This window comes from Typha angustifolia, chromosome 1, assembly GCF_048772165.1.
Source record: "Typha angustifolia cultivar Huaian chromosome 1, ASM4877216v1, whole genome shotgun sequence".
Lineage (NCBI taxonomy): Eukaryota > Viridiplantae > Streptophyta > Magnoliopsida > Poales > Typhaceae > Typha > Typha angustifolia.
In genome coordinates this window covers 10,007,864-10,030,919 of record NC_133239.1, presented here as the reverse complement: position 1 = coordinate 10,030,919, position 23,056 = coordinate 10,007,864, and the positions used below count along the sequence as shown (strand labels likewise).

Sequence of the window (23,056 nt, the reverse complement as noted above, 5' to 3'; positions counted from 1 at the left end):
TTCTTCCTAAAATTTTTAGCTTGATAGAGATTTGATTGCTAAAAATTTATTGTTCGATAGAAAAAGAAAAGAATTTTGACATATTTTGATTTAGATATGGAAGAAAGTAATAGTAGATGTTGGTTTGATATAAGCATGACTTAAGAGATGCGAGGCAATTTGAGGTTAGTATTAACGAATTAAGTTAAGTGGCTAAGCCCAAATATAATTTGAGCCAAAATTTGACTATTTTTAGTGACTAAATGTGAGATTCAATTGATGACAACATATAACTAAATATTTTAATTAGTTAAAATAAAATATTAATAGTTCTAATGGCTACGGTAAAAGATAAAACCAAAATAATAAATTTACTAAACTTAATATTAATTGCACACCTAAAAATTGGCATATTGGGCTTACATCCATTTTATTTGAAATTGAAAACAAGTAACTCAGTCGACTCGACTTGACTCGATTGACTCAACCCCACCTGGAATTATCATATCATTTTTATATTTTTTTCTTTTAGACAAATAAAATTCAATCGGCTTCATGAATTGAAATATGAAAATATTTACATAATATAAGTATTTTTTAAAAATATTTGAGCATAATTTCATTGGTAGGTTCCAATGTCGAGATGGATGAAAAGAAGTCAATTCTCATGCGTGCGCTCGAGTGAGCCGATGTTAGCTCGAGCTTGGCTCGCTTTTCAAACGAGCTTGATTTTTGAGTTCGAGCTCAGTTCCATTATTGTGATTCGAGCACTACAAATGAGCCGGCATGCATGTCCAAGATAACAAAGTCAATTTGTTATTTCTGTCTACTCCTTCAAAACATCTAATGTAGATCCAAATAATATGACATTCATCCTTTGGGAAAAAGAAATAAAAGGTGGGGAGACCAGCAACAAACTCAAAATTTATAAACTTAGCTAAATTGATATACAAGACTGTTTCCTATACACTGCTGTAGGTCTACAATATTACATGATCATATTAATTATATCAACTGAGGATAGGAGGTATCCGGAGAGTAGATAGCTGTTGAGATACATGTTGCATTGTTGGTCGACTTAATGGATTAGCTTCTAAACATTGAAGGGTTATATTGACTACGAGTAAGATTTCCCTTGCAACTTCAATTGTAGGTAGTGTTAGACGTGGATCTAAAATGTCCTTCAGTAGTGTGAGTTCGATGGCAGCAGATGATAAAGATGTAATCAAATCTCCAGGATGAGCTCCCACAAGCACTTCAAGTGCCACAACTCCAAAACTATAAACGTCGCATTTCTCGGTCACTATCATTGTATACGCAAACTCTACATAGTATCATAAGATAAAGTTTTAGCAAATGAAGCCTAATTATATTAAAACCCATAAGAAAAATGTTTTGAAATATGATAGACAGTTATATTTAATGGCAAATATGACAACAACTTAAAAATTAGGTTATGGCATGCAATAAATATCCATAAGATAGAGTAAATGACATATCACTTATATCTTTATACTATAGAAAAGAAATATATGACATGAAAATATACTTTTGAAAATATCAATGCAAACTTTCTTAATTAGAATAAAATACAGCCATTTACCTGGTGCGACATATCCCTTTGTTCCTGCAACCATGGTCCAATTGGACGAGTCGGGCTTCAAAATTCTAGTTATTCCAAAGTCTGACACATAAGCTCTAAATTTTGAATCAAGTAAAACATTGTTGCTTGTGATATCTCGATGAACTATGGGAGGAGAACAATTGTGATGCAGGTAAGATAAAGCATGAGCAACATCTCTAATAACGTTCAACCTTCTGATCCATTCTAACTCAACGGCATAAGCATTATTTGTAAGAATGGCTGCTAGACTTCCTCTCTCCAAGTACTCACAAACAATAAGCCTATGTTGATCAGTTGAATAATAGCCATAAAGCTTCACAATATTTCGATGTTTGGTTTGAGATAGTGTTTGTATCTCGTGATGAAAAAGCTGGTTGTCTATCAATCTTTCTTCTTCCGTTTGATGAATTTTCTTCACAACAATTGTTTTTCCGATTGGTAGTGTAACTTCTCCTACTCTTACTCCTCTTGGTAAGGTAATTTTGTAAACACTTCCATGTGCACCGGTGCCAATGCAAAACTTGTCATCAAAATTCTTTGTTGTTTTAATGATATCCTTATATAAATCTTTTCCAACAATGTTTCCTAACAAGAACCCATTTTTATCAATCTCACTTGTATTGTGTTTAGAGTTTTTTTTCCTCTTCCATATGAATAAAGCAAACCCCACAAAAATAAGCAAGGATCCAAGAATAGGAAGAACAACTAACAAAATAATGTGACTTCGTTTACTTATAGAACCTCTCTTTGAAGGGCTTGAACTACATAAAATCAAGCCAGGCACCACGCCGCACAGATCTTTATTATGGGTGAACCACTCCATTGGAGCTTTCTTGAAAACTTGGCTATCAGGAAGAGGCCCCTCCAATTCATTATAAGATAAGTCTATCTTTGTTAAGCTAGCCATATCTTGAAAAGATGAGGGGATAGATCCAATCAATGCATTGTGTGAGAGATTTAGAACTTGTAGCATACTTAGTCTACTTAGTTGGGATGGTATGCTTCCAGAAAAAGAATTATGACTAAGATCTAGTAAATCTTGTAGATTCACTAGATCACCGATTTGAAGGGGGATGCTTCCATTTAAATGATTGTTGCTTAATTTTAAAGACCAAAGTTTATGATGGCCCCCAAACTTGCCTTCAATTGATCCACTCAGGTTGTTAGCTGATAGATCCAAAATCTCTATGTTGGGTAGGTTTCCAAGCTCTTGAGGTATCTCACCAGAGAGAAAGTTATTACTCAGACTCAAGTAGTACAATTGAGGTGACTTGCCTAATTCCTTTGGAATCTCCCCTTCCAGATTATTCGACGAAAGATCAAGCAGTCGCAGTTGAGATAATTGCCCAATGCTATGAGGTATTTCTCCGTTGAGCTTGTTGTTAGAGATTCTTAGGCTTGTCAAATTGTGGCATTGTCCCCAATACTGCGAGAGAGTACCAGAGAGCCTATTGAAGCTCAAATCAATGTATACCAAGTTGGGATACGCTCCGAAGTCAGAGATATCTCCCTCAAGCTGATTCCCATCAAGTCGAATTCTGACAAAGCTTGTGATATTTGCAAGTCCATGAGGTAAAGAACCACTTAAATGATTATTGTATAGTATAAAGTACTGGATGTTTCTCAAATTTCCAAATGATAGAGGGATGGGCCCAGAGAGCTGATTATCCCAAAGGATTAAGATAGTGAGCTTGGTCAAGTTTCCAAGGCTAGGTGGAATCTGGTTTGCTAGCCTATTATTGGAGATACTTCAATTAACCAGATTTGTTAACTTCCCTATTTCATGAGGAATAGAACCAGAGAGCTGATTACCCCAAAGGTTTAAGGTAGTGAGCTTGGTCAAGTTTCCAATACTTGGTGGAATATGGCTTGCTAGGCTATTATTGGAGATACTTAAAATAACCAGATTTGTTAACTTCCCTATTTCATGAGGAATGGAACCAGAGAGCTGATTACCCCAAACGTATAAATAATTGAGCTTGGTCAAGTTCCCCAAACTTGAAGGTATTGAACCTACTAGGCTATTGTCGTTGACTTCGAACTCAACCATATTTGTTAACTTTCCTATTTCATGAGGAATAGAACCAGAGAGCTGATTACCTCAAAGGTATAAATAATTGAGCTTGGTCAAGTTCCCTAAACTTCTTGGGATGGGACCTATAAGATAATTATGAGATAGGTCTAAGATTCTAAGTTTGGTCATGCTACCAAGAGAAGGAGATATGAAGCCACTTATTTGATTCATAGAAAGATCAAGAGCGGTGAGCTTAAAAAGAGCAATGATGGAAGCTGGAATGGATCCATGCAATTGGTTGAGGGTGAGGTTTAGACTTTTTACCGTTGCTAATTGCGAGAAATCGAGGACGTCGAGAGTCCCTACAAGACCCATCTGCGACAGAGATATCGTCGTGATTATGCTTCGCCCTCCATGATGCATGGCACTACTGCATGTGATGCCAGTCCAGTTGCATGGACTAGTCGTAAGATTCCATGAAGCTATGGCTTCATGGCTCTTAAGACTGGTTCTCCAATGGAGGAGAGCTCTCCCTTGTGAATCAAGTGATGCCAGTTTTGCACCACTTGGGAGAATTGGGAGTAGCAGTAGAACCGACAAGAGGAACGTTAGGACAGACAACAAAGAATTCATAGCTAGCTCTAACTGAAGACCAAAGGCAAAGCTTATTTTGTTGTTCTTAACCTAAAGTGTTCTATTGGTTTATATAGAAACTTTTTGTCACGACACACTTAGGGCATTATCCAACACTAATCGAATATTTTATTTTGTGTGTTCATATTGTCATAAACCTTCCGATACAAGTTGTGTGGTTAACAAGATGTCACACAATGTTACCAATAACCTATTCTATACATGTTATCTACGATGTTTTTGATAGTGAAGTGCTTTGGAATTCTCTAGTTTTGCCGAGAGAATTTCTGCACACTCCACCACACAATTAAGAGAAGACTTGTGTTGAGTCCCCAATTTCCACATGACTTAAGAGTTATCTCTCTACTCCATATAAAAAAGACCTTTCAATTCACCACAAACTTCTCTATTCATGATAAATCCAGAGAAGAGAAGATATTCATCCGTTGGAAAACCAGCAATAAGATTCAATAGTCGACATGTTAAAGTCATTCCCTCTAAATATATTGTAAAGGTGAGGATTAAATAACCCAGATGAGTCCAGCACTATTTCCAAATACTCTTACATTAGAGGATTTTAGTTATTTTAAAAATAAAATATCTTTAGTTAACAGTATATTCTCACGATGTTAGTTCTAAATCGTATGGTTTTATTTTGTAAATAGTAAAAATATAGAATATAAATCATAATTACATTATTATATACAAATTCCTTACACAAGTGAAATAAAATTAGGATATTTTACAAATCACACCATATATTTTATCTATTTTTTGATTTACGTGTCTTTGAGGTTTTTACAACCCAACTATTTTTTTTTCTTATAATCCTCATTTAACACCCTCTGTCAATTTAAACCATACTAGCAAAAATATCTTTCGTTATAATCTATGAACTAATTTATAAATATCTAATCTACTCATGCCTTTCTTCAAAGGAGGGATACTGAGGAGGAAAAATAGGTAAAATAAATATCTGAATAACGTCAGAGTGTCAAATAAAAATTATAGAGAAAAAGTAGGGATCAGATTATAAAATCATTAAACATAGGATGTGAATCACAAAATAGGTAAAAATATACGGTGTGATTTAATGAAACTATGGAGACATGTTCTTAGTGTAGAGTAAAACAATTTCTAGAAAATCCCATACATTATCAATGCATAAGTTGATATCTACATTAGGATATTTTTCTTTGTCTGATAATAAATTGTAGGTTTATAACTTTTAATCTGCAAGCCCGAACTCAATAAAACTTTATGTACATGCTATTGATATAGAGGATAATCATCTTCATATAATTTCATAAATTATCAATGACAAACAGATCTATATGAATGGATCTTTTCCTATGTCTGATAATAATTTACAGCAGGAATTCTGGGATAGCAGATTTCAAGGTCATATAACCTTTAGTCAGTAATTCCAAAATTGATGCCAACTTCACTAACATATTTTCGTCATAGAGAATAATCATCTTCAAAGAATTTCATAAATTATTTAGATCTATATTAATCTACATAATTAGATCTTTTACTATACTTGACAATGATAGTCTGTAACAGAAATTATAGAACAACGTATTTGATTCCTGAATATAAAACTGATCTTAGATATAACCCGTAATAATAAAATCATTATAAGAATTTTTAGATAATGATCTCCATGAAGTTCTCTTTTAGATACAGTAAAGTGTCTAAGAGTTATTGTTAATATCCATATCACTTATTTAAATGAATGGATTATTTGTAATAAGAAAACCATCTTAATCGTAGTCTCATTTGACATGTAATTTACTAGAATCTTTAAAAATTCTACAAAAGGGGGAATGTATAATCTCTTGTTCCTTAATTTATTTCCTATCGTTGATGAAAAAATATTTTCCTCTTAAAAGGTATATCTTTGCAAGGCGATCTTAGGGTTTCAAAGCGATGATTTAAGTACATATATATTTATGAGTGAATATTAGTTCATTCTCACTCTATACATCTTTTTTTTTCAATCCATAGAGCAAATCCTGGACCTCTTGAGATGGTGATGCTTAACAGATAGTAAAGCCCTGGACCTCTTGAGATGGCTTATGTAAAGCCCTTCTTGAATGGCTATTAGTAAAGCTCTCCTAGATTGAGATGTTTTGTTTTTGTCTCTTATACTAATTTACCTCAACTAGTTCCAAAAGATAAATTCAAAGCGAAAAAGACACTTTGAGAAAGTTATTTAAGTAATTCCGTTTGCCATTTAAATAACATTTTTTCCTTTATAAAAATGAAAATTTAACGGTGTCTCAACTAAACCTACGCTGAAAATTCAAATGAGCATATTCATATAAGATGAGGCTCTTTGACCATCTCAGCATAACCTCGCTGGTGGATCAATTTTGAGATGGATCGGCCCAATCTGATAAAACTCGTGATATCTGATGCACTAATATAGCTCATGCTTCTCTTTTGGTAGGCTTTATCATCATATCTAAGACATTTGTCATTGTGGACATTCTCAATATAAAATAAATTTCTTTCAAACACATCCCCTATTTAATGGTATCTCACATCAATATGCTTGATAGAACAATAGAAACTTGTATGCTTGCACAGACAATTTGACTAAAGCAGTGAAACTCTTCATCTAAAGCAACTCTTTATAAACTTCAGCGACAACAATGAATTCTGCTTCTATAGTAGGTCAAGACTATACACTTTTGCAACTTTGATTGCTATGAAATGGCTCTTCTTGCAAAAGTAATCAAGAAACTCAAAGTTTCTAGCCATATTCAAATAAGTTAGGTTTTTAGTGTTAGCAAATAACTATAAATATTCTAAGTATTTTTATTTATGTATATGAGCATATCTGCAAATTTTGATAAAATTTAGTTTAAAGAATTTCAAAATTTTGAAGACCTTAAATTTGCGCATTTAAATGCACCTTGGAAAGCATTTGAAGTCATTCATAAATATAGAAATAAGTTTAAAGTGCGACTATTCGAATACACTCTAGAAAGCTTTCAAAGATACAGAGAGGTGTTTCTGACCATTTGAAATGCACCTAGAATTCAAGTCAGGGCAGTTGGGACGAGAGGTCACCAAATAAAGCATAAAATTTTTACAAAATCTGAGATTCGGTGAAATCTGATTTGACTTGAATCTGTTCTTATCTTTACCAGCTATATAAGAATTAGGATGCCTTATTCCTAAGGATCATCGGTCATTGATTTGAAGAGAAGTCTTGAAGATATAATATTTTTTCACCAATAAGGGTTTAGCTCATCTTCTACATTGAAAGGATTCATCTTAAAATTCACCATCATGAAAGATCAATCTCGAGGGTTATTGAGATTGGAGATCAATCACGAGAAACAATAAATAGTGGGGTTTAGCAATAAAGATTATGTCAATCAAAGTCATGAAAATCGACGAGTTGTTTTATAAGTTGGTCTTATAAACTGCTGTGTTTTTTAGTGATTGATTTTATCTGAGTTTTGATTCATGGTGTTTTATCTGTTTGAGACTTTTTTATATAAAAATCTTTGTGTTCATCTTTGCTTTACTTGTTGGCTATTATTCCGTAATTTTTCTTAAGCAAGGGTTAGGAATCAGGTATAAGATTTAGATGCGTACGCGTACTAAGTATTTTCATAATATGTGTAACCTTCTAGTAAAGAATATCCTCCTCTGAAAGACAAACACATCCTATATGACCTTTTACGAGATCTAAGAATCCATTTTATCACCACTCAATGCTTTTTTTCCTAGATTTGAGAGATATTAACTAACAATGGCAACCACATCAGTGATATCGTGCCATGGCGTACATCAAACTTTCCATATTAGAAATAGAAGGAGTCTTCTTCATTTCAACCTTCTCTTTTTGACTTGAAGGACTTTATTTGGTACTTAATTTGAAATGAGTTGCTAATGGTGATCCAACAAATTTGGCAATGTAGATCCTAAATTTTTCTAGAACTTTTTCAATATATCTTTGTTGTGACAAATATAGCTTTCTAGCTTTCCGATCATGAAAGATCTTTCCTTGCTATCACGACATCATTCATATATAATAAAAGAATATGAAAATTTTCATTACCAAACACTTGTACATAGATAAAAAAATTTGAGGTAGATTTTTTGTAGCCATGATCCATTATGAAGGCATCAAACTTTTTATACCATTGTCTTGCTATTTGCTTCAAGCCGTAGAGACTTCTCCAATTTATAGACCAAATGTTCATTTGCTTTGATATTGAAATCTTCGTGTTGCTCTATATAGATCTCTTTTATCCAAATTTCCATGAAGAAAATTGTATTTATCTCTAATTGTTCAATGTGCAAATTCATAGTAGCTACTAACCCTAAGAGAATTTCTTCAAAGTATTTATATCTAATTGTTGAATGATATCTTCACTATGGATTAGAGAATTTCTTCAAAGTATGATTGTCATGCAAGGCATGAATTTTCTTTTGCATGGGTTCCATCCACTCCTTTTTTCACTTCACACAACCTCATGGTAGTTTTCCGACTCTCTCCCACCAATAAGTATTTAAAAATTTATTTTAATGAAACACAACTGAAAATAACATTTATTGCCTTGCTATTCCAGCCAACCTTTTTATAATTTGACTTTTCCTAAGCTAATCATATCTTAAAAAGATATAAAGATTGATCCATTCAATGCGTTGTGTGAGAGATTCAGAATTTGTAGCATAACTAGTCCACTTAGTAGGGTGGTATGGTTCTAGAAAATGAATTATGACTAAGATCTAATAATTCTTGTAGGTTTGTTAGATCTTCAATTTGAAGGGCGACGTTTACATTTAAATGTTTGTTGCTTAACTTAAAAAGAAAAGTTTATGACAACCCGAAACTTGCCATGAATCTATCCACTTAGGTTTTCAAGCTCTATGTTGTGTAGGTTTTCAAGCTTTTGAGGTATCTCACCAAAAAGTAAGTTATTACTAAGATTTAAGTTATACAATTGAGATGTCCTGTCTAATTCTCTTAGAATCTCCCCTTCCAAGTTATTGGACGAAAGATCAAGCAGCCGTAGCTAAGATAATTGTTCAATGCTATGAGATATTTCTCCATTGAGCTTATTATTAGAGAACTCAGTGATAAGAAACTTCTTTTAGAGGTCGTCACATACCTAATATTTTCTAGCTAAATTATATTTTATCTTGTTTGGTTTAGATTAATTTTATAAAATCTATGTACTTTCAATTTAAAATTTTAATATTTTTTAGTGTTAATTAAAGAATGATTGTTATATTTTCTTATCATAATTGATCATACCATTAGTTGAATTTAAAAATCTTTATTAGAGATAAAATTTTAGAAGATTATATAAGTTCTTTTAGATTGATTTTCAAATGATAAAATTATAACAAATATATTGAATGTATATATGTTTTTATTATATTTTTGTTATCTAAAATTTGATTGATATTATTTAGATATGTTAGAAAGTCATATCTAATTTTTTATAATCGTCTCTAATTAGGATTTTAAAATTTGACCAATAATTTTATAAACCATTATGGAAAAGATAATAATTTTATTTTAGTTAAGATCACATTCGTGTTAAATACTTAAGTTGAAAATATATATAAAGTTTTCATAAAAATAATTAGAGATTTATTGTATTTGTAATAATATCTTCTATTAGTGTCTTTCTTAAGTTTTAGGTTGCACTTCTTTCTATTTAACGTTTTCATTGTAAATTCTCCATATTTTACTACTTTTTTGATCAATTTGCACTCGTCTTTCTTTTTAAAAGTTTTGATAATTTTGTTTTTTAAATTTTTTCAATAACTAAGAAATATGTTGGTCTAACAACAAGTTACATTGGTGTAATGAAATGAATAAGTTTTCTAACGTATATACAATAATATATATTACAGTTGATACGAAAAAGATATGAGTAAAATAGTATTATTTAATATTTTACTTATTTTTTATATAATTTTGATAAATAATATTTTATATTCGTTGGAAAACTTCTTCAGTTAAAGTATATTCAAATTCGATCATTTCTAGCCCTTAAAATTCAGTTAAACATTATAACTTTAAAAATTTGTTTGTAAAATATTATTGTTCGAAGTTAATATGAAAACATTTATATGAAAGTGTGAATAAAATTATTTTGTTCATATCTTTTTAGTATAAACTTTGATTGACATTATTTTATATGCATTAGAAAATTTATTCAGTGATTTATAATTTTATCTATAATGAGTATATTTTAATTCAATTATTTTGATAAATTAAAATTATTTTAAACATTATAACATTAAAAAAGGTCTCTTTTATCGACGTCCTCATCCTCATCCTTTTTCATCCTCCTTCGGCCTCTACATCCTTTATCAAGAAACTGTCGTTGCCGCCACCTCCTTTATCACCTGCAAGCCGCTGTCACCGTCATCACCTCCTCTAATTGGGCTAAGCTCGGGCTAGGTTTGGCTTAGCTCAAGCTCGACTCAAGATAAGCTAAGCTTAAATCCCAAACTCGCTCAAAATTAATTACAAATCTAGATTGAGCTAGAGCTAGCTCGCTCAAGCTCAGCTCGGTTAGACTCATTTACACTCTTAGTGAAAATATCATTTGTAATGCCCTTCCATTTAATAAACTTGTAAATTCATAGAATTTGACATTCATCCTTTGGGAAAGAAAAATAAAAGGTGGGGATCAGCAACAAACTAAAAATTTATAAGCTTAGCTAAATTGATATACAAGTATATTTTATATACATTGCTGTACGACTACCATATTACATGATCATATTAATTATATCAACTGAGGATAGGAGGTACTTAGAGAGTGGAGGGTGGATAGCTGTTGAGATACATGTTGCATTGTTTGCATTTTTGGTCGACTTAATGAATTAGCTTCTAAACATTGAAGGGTTATATTGACTAGATAAGATTTAATTTGCAACTTCAATTGTAGGTAGTGATAGACGTGGATCTAAAATATTCTCCAGAAGTGTGAGTTCGATGGCTGCAGATGATAAAGATGTAATCAAATCTCCAGGATGAGCTCCCACAAGCACGTTAAGTGCCATCACTCCAAAACTTTACATGTTGCATTTCTTGATCACTATCATTGTATAGGCAAACTCTATAGAGTATCATAAGATAAAGTTTCAGCAAATTAAACCTAATCATATTAAAACCCATAAGAAAAAAGTTTTGAAATATGATAGACGGTTATACCCAAAGGCAATTATGGTAACAACTTTAAGAATTAGTTTATGGCACACAACTCATATGCTTTACCTTATTAGCTGTTGTAATTAATAGTAGGTGCTAAGCTTAAATTTTTTATTTTAATCAATTATACTATTTTTAGATAGTCTAGGTTATCTTCGTTGCTTCACGCATAGTATTTTTACTCTTGGGTTTATAAACTAGCAGTTACTACTTTTATTAATAATGTATATTATAATAATGGTAAAGGTAAAGGAAATTATTATTAAGAATTTTCGGATAATGTCTAAGAGTTATTGTCAATGTCTATATCGCTTATTTAAATGAATGAATTATTTGTAATAAGAAAAACCAGCTTAATCAGAGGTGGTCTCATTGAGATGTAATTAACTAGAATCTTTTAAGATCATAGGGAATGAGGAATGTATAGTCAATCTCCTGATCATTAAAATTTATTTCGTTTTGTTCATCAGACGAGGATAAAAAAATTTCCTCCTCAAACCAGTATATCTCTGCAAGGTTATGTAATGGTTCCATAGCAATGATTTGTGTACACATAGTTTTGTTACGAATCAGATTTGAAGTGGTCCATTTGTAAGAAAATTATAAAAATTTAGGTGGAGATAGCTCGTAAGTTCGAGTTCTAATCGCTCTAGTTTCACTTAAATTGGAGGTTGGGATGAAAATTTAAAAATAAAATAGTTGAGATAGGTCAGAGAGGGTAGAACGGTAGCGGTCGTCGGAGGGTGGCGGATGGCCAGGGTGTATTGTAAAGTGGCTGCTGGAGGTAGAAGGCGACTAAGGTAAAAAGATAAGGACGAAAATAATTACCGACTAAAAATCAGATTTCTCCCAATGATAATTATCAAGACCTGTCCACCCCTATTTATAGGAGTAAAATTTCTAACAGATCAAATCCACATACGTATTATCTTATTTATTTAAAATTTAAAATAGAAAGATAAAATTAAGTAACTAATTTGACTCGATTTGACTCAACTTAACATATGTAATCGAATAATAACAAGTTCCCTATTTTATGTTATTTTTAATTCATTCTCTCTATTTTACGTCTATTTCAATCCATACAGCAAAACCTGGACCTCTAGAGATAGCGATGTTTCTTATGCTAATTTACTTCCTCATTTACTACAACTAGTTCCAAAAAGAAAATTGAAGCGAATAGGTCACTTTGAGAAGGTTATTAAGTGATTCCACTTAACCTTTAAATAACATTTCTTTTCTTTAGACAAATTAAAACATTACAGTTCTAGCACAAGTCTCAATTTCATCTATCTGAGGGATCTTAATAGGTAACTCTATTAAGAAAATAAATCTTCGTTGCCTATACACAATCAAATTTGAGACAATAATTTCTTATAAAAAGCTAATGTGGAAGCAATCAATACAATGGAACAATAGCATCCCAAGAAAATAATCACTGAGAATTTTATGTGAAAAACCCAAAGTGGGTAAAACCATGGAGCCTTGCCCTAGCAAATTTCTTCACTATATGTAACGAAATATATATCTTCTCTAGATTATACTAAATGCAAGCACACTGATGCGAACCAGGTTAGATCAGATCGCATCATGAGGACATTGGGTTGGATGGATCGAGTTTATTTATATTTTAATTGATTAATATTTATCTCTTATGTAAGCTCTTAAAATAAGTCTAGTTAAGTCATGTAAGTCACTAAAGTAAGTTCAATTAAGTCACGTAAGCTACTAAGACAAGTCCTAGTTTAAGTCGTATAAGCCTTCAAGGCTAAATCTGAATATAACTCATTGTACCCAATCTCTATATATAGAGGAGCTAGGTTTCTTTGTTTATTCATCTAAGTATCTAGTGAAAAATTAAAAATTATATTTTAGCTATAGACTATCTTAAGAGTAAGAGTAAGATAATTAAGGAGTAGAAGTAAATTAATCATAGTCGTTTATTATCTTAGGAGTAGATCTAACCTAGAACCCTTATTTTACCTCTAACACATGGCCATCGTCTACCTCCATAAGCCACCTATTCATACTGCTGACTGCTACCATTCCACGGTTGTCCGCCACCCTCTAACGACCGCCACAACATTAAATATGTACCGTTCTGATATTGCTCCACTCTTTCATTTATATGTTTTTATTTCGACCTCCAATTTAGGTAAAATAAGAGCCATTAGAACCCCAAGTCAAGAGTTTACCATCACCTAAATTTTTATAATTTTCTCACTTTCGGATTGGTCAAGATCTGGTTCGTAAAATTGGTATTAGAGTAGACCCTCCGACTTTCATCCACTTTCCTGAAGATATCTTCTAATCTAGCCATCCGATCTTGTGATATCAGATTCATTAGAAAGATCTTTTTTAGGGCTATGACCTATCAATATTCCATATCAATCGAAAGCCAGATTTGACGAAAATTCTCTTGAAAGGTCCATACAAATTTCTGTCCAAAAACTGATTTGAATCAGGTGTAGCCAATTCATATCAAATTATAACATTGGTATCAGAGCCATTGTTTCTTAGTTGTTGGTGAACACGTGATCCAAGACAAATCCTAAACAAATCGCTGCCATAGAGGACCCAAGAACTCATCTCTCTACCGACTAGGTCTTCTCCAATGCCATCATCACCAACAACTATCGACGATGAACCATTCACGTGGACGAAGGCATTGATAGAATCATTGAAAGACGGCTTCGAATGGATCGAGAAGGATCTCCAAGGCTTGATGGTAGCTATCTGGGCTCGTTACCACACACCTACATCACCAATGCTATCAGCCATGTCGGAACTAGCTCAGCCATGACTAGATGGTTCCATCCATGAAGTAGATGGAGGAGAGCTTCAAATCGCCACAACCACTCCTCCTCCGGCTATAGTGGAGATCCCTCCACCTCTGCAAACTAAGCCCTCCTCCATAGCAACATTGGAGCATCCCCCAACGACGGCTCCGACGTGATGCAAATTAGGTTAGGCCGGATAGCATCATGAGAACATTGGGTTTGATGGATCGAGTCTATTTTTCTTTTAATTGATTTATGTTTATCTCTTATGTAAACCTTTAAAGCAAGTCTAGTTAAGTCATGTAAACTACTAAGGCAAGTTTAATTAAGTCACATAAGTCACTAAGGCGAGTTCAATTAAGTAATGTAAACCTCTAAGGCAAGTCCTAGTTCGAGTCGTATAAGCCTTTAGAGTTAAATCCGAGTAGGTTCATTATACCCGACTTTTATATATAGAGCGGCTAAGCTTCTTTGTTTATTTTATCCAAGTATCCAATGAAGAATTAAGAATTACGTTTAAGGGGTATGATTAAAGGGTAACATTGCAATGCCCGATTAGTTTAGGAGGTCTAATTACAACATTTTATATGATGGAAGGTCACTGCAATATTAGCCTATAGTTCAAGGGGTGTTAATGTAATTAATTTTTTTATAAATTATCAATGCCTAAATAGATCTTTATAATTGGATCATTTTCGATGTTCGACTATAATTTACAGCAAGAATTATATGATAGCAGATTTCAAGGGCTTATAAGTTTTAATTAGTAATTCTAAATGGCTTGCATGTTAAGAAGTTCTCAAAGGATCAGTAATGCATTGCAGAAAGAAAATTCTTAATATAACTTATATTAAGTAAATCACTGTAAGAATTTTTGAAGAATGATCTTCATAAAGTTCTCTTTTAGGTCTAGTAAACTGTTAAGAGTTGTTGTCAATATGTCTATATTGATAATGGATTATTTGTAATAAAAATATTAGCTTGATTGGAGAGAGTATCATTTCATATTGAGATTAAGGGAAATTTTGGATAGCTATTTTAGAGTTTTTATTCCTAAAATTATACATCTAATATAGATTTGGGTATTCTAATAATTACCTATAATCTAGAGTGTGGTGTAATAATTACTTTTAGTGTGATATTATGTTGAGGTAAAAATTGACTAGAATATCTTTGATTTGATATATAAATTAAAATTAAAGTATTCTTAATTATTTTAGGTATGCAATACATGTAGATATATAATAAAATATATAAATGGCAAGAGAGAATAGATAGATGAAATATTTTAAATACAACTTTTTGGTTTGTGGAATGAGATAAAATGAGCAGTGCTTAGAGAGGAGTGAGAATTTTTTTAAATTATAATTGGGCTTATATAGAATAATTTGAATAGTATCTCTAATCTAGAATAGAGATAATTTGATATTTATTTTCTTATTTGATACAGAAAGAAAAAATTAATGATTTCCCAATTAAATAATTCAATATTTATTTTCTAATTTAGAATATTATTTTCTAATCTAGAATAGGGAAAAAAATAATCCTGAAAGTGAATGGGATGCTTAGGGAATGAGAAACTTATAATCTTATAATCCTTAATTATTTCCTTGCGGTTCATCAGATTAATCTTAGTTTAAACTCATAAACTCTAACCTTATATCCAACTAATCCAAATAAGTTAAGTCTGAAATTTCGATTCCAAGTTAAGTTAATCAAATGTTAATCAAATGGTCAAAGACTTTGGTATACCTGATTACTGAGTTTTTGACCAAACTAGCCCTGATTCAATTTATTTTTACTGAAATTGTATAGTGATAAAAATGCTAAATTTATTAACGTTTTTTAAAATATTGATTAGTTTAATATTTTTGTTAGGGCTATAATAAATTAGACCCATTTGTTAATGAATTTAAGAGATAATCTATTTTGATAAAAAAAAAACCCTAATTACTTTTGCCTACTTTGGAGGAGACTAGTGTTGAGTCAATTCCACAAGACTCGAGTCAGCCACTAAGGGTATATATCCGACGTTGTGGCGATCGTCGAAGGGTGGCACATAGCCAAGGGTGATGGTGAACAGTCGTATTGTAGGGTAGTTGCTGGAGGTAGGGGTGGCTAGGGTTTGAATGCTTGAAAGGGACCTACGGTTATGATATACTCCTATGTAGATAAAGATAATCTAACAGCTAAGGTAAAAAGATAAGGACGAAAATAATAACTGGCTAAACTCAGATTTCTCTCAATGATCAATGATCATGATTAACATATGTCCACTCCTATTTATATGAGTAAAATCCCTAGCAGATCGGATCCACATGTGAATTATCCGATTTATTTAAAATTCAAAACAATAAGATAAACCTAAGTAACTAACTTGACTCGACTTAACCCATGTGGTTGGATTGTAACAAATCTGTCAAGCCCTATGTCATCATGAAGGTCTCGCTCACGTCGTGCTCAAGTTGCATGCTAGTCCAACTCAATCGATTAACATGGGCCCACCATATCATTCCAACAATCATTCTTAGGCTTGTACTTGGGCCCAAGGTCATGCACATGGGACCAAAACTGATTTGCATCATTGGCTAACAATGGGGCCGAGGAAGCCAGCCATGGCCATTAGTGGTCATAAAAGCATTGGAGAAACCATCGACTGATGAAAAGAGGCTCTGATACCACTGTTATAAACTAGATCTCGACCGATCTATTCATAAAAAAATTACAAAATTTTTATAGGTTGTATCATTAAAAGTGATCTTTTGGCTTTAGATTCACGTTAATCCGAAGTTGGAGTGAACCGATATAATCGAAATTGTGGAGGAAGGTTAGAATTGGACAAATTGGTAATTATCCGATGTTGATACGGTCGTCGGAGGATGGCAGACGGCTAAGGGTGGTGGAGGATGACCATAAGATAGGGTGGCTTGTGGAGGAAGATGGTGGCTAGGGTTTGGAAGGATTCTAGAGTTAAGATCTACTTCTACGAAGATAAAGACGATCTAATAGCTACGGTAAAAGATAAAGGCAGAATAATAAATCAACTAAACTCAATATTTATTTCACACCTAGAAATTGCCCTATTGTGCTCACATGCGCTTTATTTGAATTAAAAATAATAAGCAAATCTAACTAACTAATTGACTCAACTCGACTCAACTTAACTTGACTTGCTCAACTCCATGTGATTGGATCATATTAATCCACCATGCTAGCGACATCTTGTCCTCAAATTGACTAATCCCCGAAGTCCCTATACTTGCAGGGTCGATCGTGCAAATTAGTGAACTCAAGTTCATCCTTTTCAAGCCCACCCAAGAACACGACGTAGGCTGGCTAGCTTTCTACATTTATGATCAGGGGTAAAACAATCATCACATTAAAAACACAAGCATTTCTTTCTATACTCCTCCAAGTCACTAGGTATAAAGCGGACACGTGATCTGCAGGCGGTTAGGGTGAGTCGCTTGTGCAGGATGAGCTAGAACAAGAGAAGTTAGCTCAAGTGGTTCCTTGGTGTGAGTCGCCTTCCTTATCTCTACTTCACGAAGCTTGTTCAGCTGGTGTTGTGACAAATTAAGTAACATTTATAAGTGCATGAATCTATAGAATAGATCGGCAAGCAAGGTATCGATCTCACGAGGACTTGTTTGAAACTTTAAGTGCTTAAAAATCTTAAAAGTAATTTTAACATACTTGGAAAACGGGTTTAGGAGATTTATAGAAAAGGAAAATCATTTTGTAGATTTTTTTTTAACAAGCATGATAAATAAGGTCTTAAAATTCACTTTGTAGACAACACATTCTATTTGGCTAACCTAAATCTCTTCTTTTCTACAATTCACCAAGAAATCAATTACCGGTGCATTGAAAGATTATCTTTAAATAAATAATTCAATTTTTATAAAAATTAAGTTATTCATTCATTTTTAGAAAATTTGGAGTAACAATTTTAAATCATTAGATATATTCTTTTTAAGAAAAACAACTAATATCCAAATTCTAAACAACAAATTTAGACTTTGTCCACGCTGGGAATAGAGTGAAATAGGAATAACAAAGTTTCTTCCTAAAATTTTTAGCTTGATAGAGATTTGATTACTAAAAATTTGTTGCTCGATAGAAAAGAAAAGAATTTTGACATATTTTGATTTAGATAAGGAAGAAAGTAATAGTAGATCTTGGTTTGATATAAGCATGACTTGAGAGATGTGAGGTAATTTGAGGTTAGTATTGACGAATTAAGTTAAGTGGCCAAGCCCAAATATAATTTGAGCCAAAATTTGACTATTTTTAGTGACTAAATAAGATTCAATTGATCAAACGACTTCATATAACTAAACATATTAATTAGTTAAAATAAAATATTAATAGTTTTAACGGCTACGGTAAAAGATAAAGCCAAAATAATAAATTTACTAAACTCAGTGTAAATTCCACACCTAAAAATTACCATATTGGGCTTACATCTTTTTATTTGAAATTGAAAACAAGTAACTCAAGACAACTCGACTTGACTACATTGACTCAACCCCACCTAGAATTATCATATCATTTTAATACTTTTTCTTTTAGACAAATAAAAATTCAACCGGCTTCATGAATTGAAATATGAAAATATTTACATAATATAAGTCTTTTTTTAAAATATGTGAGCATAATTTCATTGGCAAGTTCCAATGTCGAGATGGATGAAAAGAAGTCAATCTCGTGCGTGCGCTCGAGTGAGCCGATGTTAGCTCGAGCTTGGCTCGCTTTTCAAACAAGCTTGATTTTTGAGTTTGAGCTCGGTTCGATTATTGTGATTCGAGCACTACAAATGAGTCGGCATGCATGTCCAAGATAACAAAGTCAATTTGTTATTTCTGTCTGACTCCTTCAAAACATCAAATGTAGATCCAAAGAATATGACATTCATCCTTTGGGAAAAAGAAATAAAAGGTGGGGGGACCAGTAACAAACTCAAAATTTATAAACTTAGCTAAATTGATATACAAGATTGTTTCCTATACATTGCTGTTGGTCTACAATATTACATGATCATATTAATTATATCAACTGAGGATAGGCGGTATCCGGAGAGTAGATAGCTGTTGAGATACATGTTGCATTGTTGGTCGACTTGATGGATTAGCTTCTAAACATTGAAGGGTTATATGGACTACGAGTAAGATTTCACTTGCAACTTCAATTGTAGGTAGTGTTAGACGTGGATCTAAAATATCCTTCAGTAGTGTGAGTTCGATGGCAGTTGATGATAAAGATGTAATCAAATTTCCAGGATGAGCTCCCACAAGCACTTCAAGTGCCACAACTCCAAAACTATATACGTCGCATTTCTCGGTCACTATCATTATATATGCAAACTCTACAGAGTATCATAAGATAAAGTTTTAGAAATGAAGCCTAATTATATTAAAACCCATAAAAAATATTTTTGAAATATGATAGACAGTTATACCTAATGGCAAATATGACAACAACTTAAAAATTAGGTTATGGCATGCAATTATCTCTTCACATTTTTAAACGATAATATATGGACCAAATGATAAATATCCATAAGGTAGAATAAATGAAATATCACTTATATCTTCATACTATAGAAAAGAAATATATGACATGAAAATACACTTTTGAAAATATCAATGCAAACTTTCTTAATTAGAATAAAATACATCCATTTACCTGGTGCGACGTATCCCTTTGTTCCAGCAACCATGGTCCAATTGGATGAGTCAGGCTTCAAAATTCTAGCTATTCCAAAGTCTGACACATAAGCTCTAAATTCTGAATCAAGTAAAACGTTGTTGCTTGTGATATCTCGATGAACTATGGGAGGAGAACAATTATGATGCAGGTAAGATAAAGCATGAGCAACATCTCTAATAACGCTCAACCTTCTGATCCATTCTAACTCAACGGCATAAGCATTATTTGTAAGAATGCTTGCTAGACTTCCTCTCTCCAAGTACTCACAAACAATAAGCCTATGTTGATCAGTTGAACAATAGCCATAAAGCTTCACAATATTCCGATGTTTGGTTTGAGATAGTGTTTGTATCTCGTGATGAAAAAGCTGGTTGTCTATCAATCTTTCTTCTTCCGTTTGATGAATTTTCTTCACAGCAATTGTTTTTCCGATTGGTAGTGTAATTTCTCCTACTCTTACTCCTCTTGGTAAGGTAATTTTGTAAACACTTCCATATGCACCGGTGCCAATGCAAAACTTGTCATCAAAATTCTCTGTTGTTTCAATGATATCCTTATATAAATCTTTTCCATCAATGTTTCCTAACAAGAACCCATTTTTATCAATCTCACTTGTATTGTGTTTAGTGTTTTTTTTCCTCTTCCATATGATTAAAGCAAACCCCACAAAAAGAAGCAAGGATCCAAGAATAGGAAGAACAACTAACAGAATAATGTGACTTCGTTTACTTGTAGAACCTCTCCTTGAAAAGCTTGAACTACATGGAGTCAAGCCAGGCACCTCGCCGCACAGATCTTTATTATGGGTGAACCACTCCATTGGAGCTTTCTTGAAAACCTGGCTACCAGGAAGAGGCCCCTCCAATTCATTATAGGATAAGTCTATCTTTATTAAGCTAGCCATATCTTGAAAAGAAGGGGGGATAGATCTAGTCAATGCATTGTGTGAGAGATTCAGAACTTGTAGCATAATTAGTCCACTTAGTTGGGATGGGATACTTCCAGAAAATGAATTATGACTAAGATCTAATTCTTGTAGATTCACTAGATCACCGATTTGAAGGGGGATGCTTCCATTTAAATGATTGTTGCTTAACTTTAAAAACCAAAGTTTATGATAGCCCCCAAACTTGCCTTCAATTGATCCACCCAGGTTGTTAGCTGATAGATCCAAAATCTCTATGTTGGGTAGGTTTCCAAGCTCTTGAGGTATCTCACCAGAGAGTAAGTTATTACTTAGACTCAAGTTATATAATTGAGATGACTTGCCTAATTCCTTTGGAATCTCCCCTTCCAGATTATTCGACGAAAGATCAAGCAGTTGCAGCTGAGATAATTGCCCAATGCTATGAGGTATTTCTCCGTTGAGCTTGTTGTTAGAGATTTTTAGGCTTGTCAAATTGTGGCATTGTCCCCAATAGTGTGAGAGAGTACCAGAGAGCCTATTGAAGCTCAAATCAATGTATACTAAGTTGGGATACGCTCCGAAATTAGAGATATCTCCCTCAAGCTGATTCCCATCAAGTTGAATTCTGACAAAGCTTGTGATATTTGCAAGTCCATGAGGTAAAGAACCACTTAAATGATTGTTATATATTAGAAGGTACTGGATGTTACTCAAATTTCCAAATGATAGAGGGATGGGCCCAGAGAGCTGATTATCCCAAAGGTTTAACAAAATGAGCTTGGTCAAGTTCCCTAGACTTGGTGGAATATGGCTTGCTAGGTTATTATTGGAGATACTTAAAATAATCAGATTTGTTAACTTCCCTATTTCATGAGGAATGGAACCAGAGAGCTGATTACCCCAAAGGTTTAACAAAATGAGGTTGGTCAAGTTCCCTAGACTTGGTGGAATATGGCTTGCTAGGTTATTATTGGAGATACTTAAAATAATCAGATTTGTTAACTTCCCTATTTCATGAGGAATAGAACCAGAGAGCTGATTACCCCAAAGAAGTAAGATATTGAGCTTGGTCAAGTTCCCAAAACTTCTCGGGATGGGTCCAGAGAGTTGATTGTTGTTGAATTCTAATTTGACCATATTTACCAACAGTCCTATTTCATGAGGAATGGAACCAGAGAGCTGATTACCCCAAAGAAGTAAGATATTGAGCTTGGTCAAGTTTCCTAAACTTCTTGGGATGGGACCTATAAGATAATTATGATATAGGTCTAAGATTCTAAGTTTGGTCATGCTAGCAAGAGAAGGAGGTATGAAGCCACTTATTTGATTCATAGAAAGATCAAGAGCGGTGAGCTTAAAAAGAGCAATGATGGAAGCTGGAATGGATCCATGCAATTGGTTGAGGGCGAGGTTAAGACTTTTTACCGTTGCTAATTGCGAGAAGTCGAGGACGTCGAGAGTCCCTACAAGACCCATCTGCGACAGAGATATCGCCGTGATTATGCTTCGCCCTCCATGATGCATGGCACTACTACATTTGATGCCAGTCCAATTGCATGGACTAATTGTAAGATTCCATGAAGTTATGGCTTCATGGCTCTTAAGACTGGTTCTCCAATGGAGGAGAGCTCTCCCTTGTGAATCAAGTGATGCCAGTTTTGCACCACTTGGGAGAATTGGGAGTAGCAGTAGAATCGACAAGAGGAACGTTAGGACAGACAACAAAGAATTCATAGCTAGCTCTAACTGAAGACCAAAGGCAGAGCTTATTTTGTTGTTCTTAACCTAAAGTGTTCAAGGGTTTATATAGAAACTTTTTGTCACGACACACTTAGGGCATTATCCAACACTAATCGAACATTTTATTTTGTGTGCTCATATTGTGATAAACCTTCGGATACAAGTTGTGTGGCTAACAAGAAGTCACACAATGTTACTAATAACCTCTTCTATACGTGTTATCTACGATGTTTTTGATAGTGAAATGCTGTGGAATTCTCTAGTTTTGCCAAGAGAATTTCTGCACACTCCACCACACAATTAAGAGAAGACTTGTGTTGAGTCCCCAATTTCCACATGACTCAAGAGTTATCTCTCTACTCCATATAAAAAAGACCTTTCAATTCACCACAAACTTCTCAATTCACATTCATCCGTGGTGGACACCACCAATAAGATTCAATAGTCTCCATGTTAAAGTCATTCC

The 23,056-nt window shown here is 33.3% G+C and overlaps 1 protein-coding gene and 1 pseudogene across 1 annotated transcript; both read right to left on the bottom strand.

Annotated features, from left to right (window-relative positions):
- Positions 1-883: 883 nt before the first annotated feature.
- LOC140770120 (uncharacterized) lies at positions 884-4,300 on the bottom strand (annotated as a pseudogene).
- Positions 4,301-19,098: 14,798 nt separating this feature from the next.
- Positions 19,099-22,613, bottom strand: LOC140767134 (uncharacterized). Its single transcript, XM_073106942.1, has 2 exons — positions 19,920-22,613; positions 19,099-19,599 (listed from the first exon to the last, which is right to left on the bottom strand). Exons 1-2 carry the CDS (start codon positions 22,582-22,584, stop codon positions 19,286-19,288), a joined length of 2,979 nt encoding a protein of 992 aa, XP_072963043.1. The 5' UTR covers positions 22,585-22,613; the 3' UTR covers positions 19,099-19,285.
- Between the last annotated feature and the right edge of the window lie 443 nt (positions 22,614-23,056).

What these genes read in the sequence shown, in the direction of transcription:
- LOC140767134 (XM_073106942.1), bottom strand. Translation starts at nt 22,584, where the DNA reads ATGAATTCTTTGTTGTCTGTCCTAACGTTCCTCTTGTCGATTCTACTG. An exon ending in AAAGGGATACGTCGCACCAG is followed by an intron (nt 19,600 to 19,919) that starts GTAAATGGATGT and finishes GATACTCTGTAG; the next exon opens with AGTTTGCATATATAATGATA.